Source organism: Scomber scombrus, chromosome 2, assembly GCF_963691925.1.
Source record: "Scomber scombrus chromosome 2, fScoSco1.1, whole genome shotgun sequence".
Lineage (NCBI taxonomy): Eukaryota > Metazoa > Chordata > Actinopteri > Scombriformes > Scombridae > Scomber > Scomber scombrus.
The window spans coordinates 33,727,415-33,733,414 of NC_084971.1; the positions used below are offsets into that span (position 1 = coordinate 33,727,415).

General features: G+C 43.4%; 1 protein-coding gene across 1 annotated transcript in view; it reads left to right on the top strand.

Moving 5' to 3' along the window:
* usp34 (ubiquitin specific peptidase 34) overlaps positions 1-4,994 on the top strand; it is a 103,157-nt gene extending 98,163 nt beyond the window's left edge. Inside the window, 7 exon segments of the mRNA XM_062438224.1 lie at positions 235-359; positions 456-579; positions 810-889; positions 1,020-1,160; positions 2,439-2,579; positions 2,685-2,841; positions 3,343-4,994. Coding sequence (XP_062294208.1) covers positions 235-359; positions 456-579; positions 810-889; positions 1,020-1,160; positions 2,439-2,579; positions 2,685-2,841; positions 3,343-4,097 — 1,523 coding nt within the window. The 3' untranslated portion in view covers positions 4,098-4,994.
* Positions 4,995-6,000: the final 1,006 nt, after the last annotated feature.

The following is a 6,000-nucleotide window of genomic DNA, read 5'->3' on the forward strand; positions in this document are numbered from 1 at the left end:
CCTGCTTCCTGCTGTCAATCAAACACAAACACCGACAGCCCCCAACATCTGCTGCTATGTTGACATTAAGTGTTAGAGCAAAAACTGATGATTGAATGTGGTTTCAGTCAGACTTTAAGACATATTAAATATAAACTACACCCAAAGAAACATGTTTTAGAATTTTTTTAAATTACAAATCCTTTATATTGATGTCAGCTTTAATTCTTCCTGCTTCCTGTGTGTCGTCCACAGTGTCTTTCGGCCCCTACCTGCCCTGCAGAGAGAACATCAAGCTGATGGGAGCCAAAAACAACATCCGACCTCCTCGACCGGAGCTCAACATGTGTCTGCTGCCGTCGATGGTGGAGAGCAGCAAGGTGCGGTACATCTACCGCTCTGTCACATGACGCGTAGCTCTGACCTCTCCGTCGTCTCTCTACGATCTAACTCTGTGTTTGTCTCCATCTCTTCAGGGTAAAGACGAGGTGTACGACCGGATGCTGCTGGATTATTTCCTTTCCTACCACCAGTTCATCCACCTGCTGTGTCGCGTCGCCATCAACTGCGAGAAATTCACAGACACGCTCGTCAAACTAAGTACGCATCATCAAACATGTTTTATTTACATACATTTATGTAAGAAACTGTCAAATAAGCAACTATATAAGATGTTAAATTTCTAGAAAGACAAACAAAGACTATATATAACATTGTGTGTATATATAGACAATAAGAACAATGGAAGATGTTCATATATACATACATACTTCATACTTTTCATCACTAAACTCTCCTTTTCCTTCATTTACTCTGCTTTTGTCTCTCAGGTGTGTTGATAGCATATGAAGGACTTCCTCTTCACCTCGCTCTCTTCCCCAAACTGTGGACGGAGCTCTGTCAGTCGCAGGTACATTTACTTTACTGTTGGTTTGACTTTTTTTTATTTCAACTCATTTGGATTTTATATCAAATACAAAGGCCGTTTCTGTGCATCCGTTCAGAGTCAGATTTGGGTTTATTTTACTCTCCTTTTTCAGTCTGTTCTGGCTAAAACGTGCGTTAAGCTGCTGTGTGAAGATCCGGCCTTCAGCGAGTACATCAAGTGCATCCTGATGGACGAGAGGACGTTCCTCAACAACAACATGGCGTACTCCTTCCTCACCTGCTTCCTGCACAAGGTACAAATTATTTATAATCTTCAGGTCCGTTACAACAAAGCCTTCGCCGATCTACACACACTTATATCCATTAATAACAAAGCAAACAAAGGCTCAATGCTTGGCCCTGACGCGATGGTTAAAAAAACTGTGTGCTTCTCCCAGTGAGCAGCACACCTGCAGAGTAATCACCTGTTCCCCTATTTGTACCTTTCCCAACACAAGGGACAACACAACAAGGGATTCAAAATGAAATAAACTCATATACATTAACACAAAAAATGGCTCTCACAGTGATTTTCAGCTCATTGTTTAGCTGTCTGTTTACTCTCAGCGTTCTCATAGCGTCGTTTTTAGAGTAAAAATAAGAGCTGTCAGTTTCCAAAGCTGTTCCACCATCTGAAGATCATTTCTGATGCTTAAACTGTCTCCTTCACTCCTGAATCCTGCAGTTTTTAGTGTATAACATGTTTGATGAACCTACAGAGAGTCAGTCAGTTAGCTGTAGACTAGCTGGTGAACATAGTGGAGCATTTAGATATTTCCCTCAGGAGTTGGTAGAGAGTAATAACTAGAGCTGTTCTGATTCGGTTACCAGTATCGGAAATACCTCCGATACTGCCGAAAATGCTGGCATCGGTATCGGAGTCCAGGCACCGATCCGATACCACGTAATTTATTAGAAATACGAATCTATTTACTGGTTAGCTCCGTTAGCTCTGACACAGTTCTTCTTCGCCCGCTCTTAAAACAGTTGCGCTGTGCTGCCACCGGCTGCTGCTGTTTTAGAGGGGCGAAGAAGAATTGATCACCTGACACCTGTTACAAGGAGCTAACGTTAGCGCATCATGTCGGCAGTTTGGCAGTACTTCACAGTGGATGTTCCCACCAGTAAGACGGCGAATAATTATTCCTATATTTATTTAGTTAAGTTGCTGTTGCACTACTGTTTTATACTGCTTCCATTTGCTGTATTCATTCATGTTTTACAAAGGGTTTAACCTGAGCCAGGCCTTACCACAATGATAATCATATCACAGTCATGCAGGCGTAGTATGATTTTTTTTTTTTTTAAATTTTTAGCACACTGGTATCGGAATCGGTACTCGGTATCGGCCGATACCCACAGCACAAGTATCGGTATCGGGAGGGAAAAAATGGTATCGGAACATCTCTAGTAATAACAGCTAGAAGAGTATATATTGGACTTTACATTCAGCAGGTGGACAGAAACACGACTCCAAATAAATGATAATGTCTCTTAGGTCTTACTCTAACTGTGTCTGTGTGTGTTTTTAGGTCCAGGTGCTGTCCGGTCCCAGCTGCTCCAACCTGATTGGTGTTTTGGTGACGAACCTGCTGAGCGAGCAGAGCAGCCTGCAGCCTGAACTGGCTGCTCACCGGTTGGAGCTCAGCAAGACCAGCGGCCTGCTCAACGCTGTACGACACATTTTTATACAAACATTCAAAAAAACTAACAAACCTGAACCCAGGAACAATCAGCACTTGTCATGTTTACATCTGATTTCTCTCTCTCTCTCTCAGGACTTGAGGGCGTTGGTGTTGCTGCTGTCCGTCCAGCCGCCTCAGGTCGTTGACCCCGCTCTCTGCCCCGCCCTGCAGGAGCTGCTTGGTCGCTGTCGTGTTTGTGTCCAGCAGCGCAGCGCTCTGGAGCTGGAGGCCAAGGACCACAAGGCCAAAGGTACAACGCACACACACACACACACACACACACACACACACACACACACACACACACACACACACACACACACACACATACACATACAGATATATAAGCAGTGTTCATCTGATGCATGCTGGGATACCGAACACACAGACCAGACTTAAACACTTTATGATAAATAGTTTTCCTTGGTCAGTGATGCATATTGGAGATGTAGTGTTTTAGACACTCTTAAAGGGACAGTGCACATTTAAGATGCTGAAATCAGAGAATTTGGCCTTTTTTTCCCTAAAATTACTCAAAACAATTAATCAGTTATCACAATAGTTTGTAATTAGATTAATAGTAAATTATAGATATAGTAAGAACATTTCTGTTATATTGGAGCAAAAATCTCTAAAGAAATCAGGACAAATAAATAAATAAACGGTGTAATGTGAAAATAAAGCAGTGATTTGCTCATTAGCATAATTTATGAGACCATTAACTGTGTGTGTGTGTGTGTGTGTGTGTCAGCTGAGGACGAGGGAGCGACCCCAGTGAAGCGGCGGAGGGTTAGCAGTGATGACGACAGAGCCGGTGATGCAGCGGCGTCGCTCTGCGTGGCCTCCACCTCTTCCTCCTCCTCCTCTTCCTCCTCGGCCCTCCCGCCGTGCGGCGAGCCGAAGCCCGACCACCAGGAGGCACTAACGCCCACCAGCACCTCGGACACAGAGACTCGTGACTCTTCCTCGCTTATCGACCCGGGCACGGAGCAAGACCCGCCCTCCCCTGACCCCGCCCCCGCCTCCACCGGAAACCTGGACTCCTCCCCTAAAGAGGAGAAGATGGAGGCCTCTTCATCATCATCCTCCTCTTTTTCCTCCTCCTCCTCACTGCTGCAGGAGACGGAGCCGGCATTCGTGCAAGCGGAGGAGACTGAGCCGCCGAGACACGTGACGCAGGCGAGTGAGGAGGAGGAGGCGGAGCAGCGAGAGGGGAGGCGGGGTGAGGCAGCGTCTGCCTCCTTAGAGGAGGTGAAGGAAGAGAAGGAGGCGGACTCTAAGACCGGCGGCAGCTCGGCCCCGCCCCTCTCAGAGGACGCCGCCTTCCCATCAGCCCTGGGGCTGGTGGGGGAGGGGTCAGAGGGCTGCGGAGGCCACGCCCCCTCCTCGCAGGTGTTCCCGAACGCCGGCCCCCCACCTGACATGCTGGACATGCTGTACAGGACGGTGGAAGCCACCATCGCCATAGTTACCAAACTGTCCGTTAAAGGCCCGCCCTCTTCATGACATCATCAACTCATAGCCGCCATGAGATCTTTTACAAAAACTTTTTTTTTTCTCTTTTTGAAAATCTGAAATCTGCTCAGAGGAAAAAAATACGTTTTCCTGTTTCAGTTTCTTCTTCTTCTTCTGCTGTTTGTGTGCTGCTGTTCGTTGCCTTCTGCTGATGTTCAGTCGGTCGGTTTTCCAGCTTCAGTGGCTCCCGCCGTGTCGTTTCCGCTCTATAAAACTGACTCCACGCACAGCCGACCCTTCGTTTGACAAGTAAAGAAGAAAAACAGAAAAAGTCGTACAAGCTATAGCACATTTTTTTCAAAGGGCAAAAAAAGTTTGTTTTGGTTTTTTTTTTTTTGTGTGTGTGTGTTTTATACTGATAATTTGTTTTGGAAAGTGATTTTATTTGTTTTAGGTTTGCTGTAACGGGGAAAGGTTTACACAACTTTTGTCTCCTCTGTATGTAATTTAATTTTATTGCATTTTTACTGTGTATAAAAATGGTCGTCCTCTGTGCCAGTTTTGTACTTTATGAACGAGGCAAAAGAAAGTTGCCTTGACTTTTTCTGTGGTTTAATTATCCAGAAACTAAGTTTACCTGTAAATTAAGAGAACCACAAGAAACTTGATTCTGTAAAGAATCCTCTCTAGTCATTGCCTGAAGGTGTATATGAAAACTATATAAATATATATATAAATATCTTTATATATATATGAATATATAAAAGCGGTGCTTTATTTGACTGTGGTTAAAATAAAGCCCCCATGTTGGACCAGTTGGAGCTTTTATTTTCTTTACTGAAGTACATTCCATAATCTATTGTTTATTTTCGCTTCTTCTGCTGTGTCATGATTTTCTTCTGATTTTATTTTAATAGAGAATAAATTAATAAAACAGTTTTAATATGAAGAATTATGAACTGAAATCCATCTGGAGCTGTGAGGGTTTTTTTTCTCTCCCTCTGTTCAGTCCGTCCGCAGGCTGCAGAGCAACGTTCCTGCTGTGAAGTCCTACGGGAATCCAGAAGGATTAAAAATGCTGGTGAGTGTGTGAGAGCAGGGTCAGTTCAGCTCGTCATGTTTAGACAACATGAAAGTCTGGACAAAGTTTTTAATCTGAATTTAAATTAAACATAACAGAGAATAAAAGACAATGTAATAAAACACAGTTGTGATAATATAAAACAGCTGCTGACCAACACTGTACATAAACTTAAAAACCATATCAATTTAGTGTTATAAATCATTTATTAAATTCTTACAAATACTGAAACTCCCCTTAGAGAAGTGTTATTCAAAACTACTAAATTATTGTAAGCATAAAGTCAGAAATACACAAAAATATACAAGATGTTTGGAAAAGGCACAAAATGATTACCATATATAGATTTCTATCACATTAGCAATCACTGGTAATTAACTATAAAGCACAACGTGAAAACAGACAGCTAATCAGCTGTAACACAGAGCTATAAGGACGCTTTGCTCTCACACGCGCTGCATTTATAGTCACACAAACACACACACACCCGCAGTCACTCTCTAGTGCGCGCTCTTGCTCGTTTACTCCCTATATACAGTCTATGTTTACTCCAGATTCCGGGAGATTACGTCTCATTTGCGGGCGTCAGGGAGCCGCTATCAATATGCAGGAGACTCCCGCAACTTCCGGGAGAGTTGGGATGTCTGCTGATGACAGACTACCTGATTGTAAGTGTGAATGTATTATTACAAGGTGGCAGCTAGCAGCACTTCAATGGTATTAAGAGTTCATTTTCCAGTTCCTAAACTAAACAGTCTCTGAAAACAACATAAAACGATCCTGGAGTAACTTTTTTCCAGTTCACCAGCAAACTGCTAACATTAAATAGTCATGTTTGAACCTCCACACAGTATGTGAAGTCAGAAGAACTGT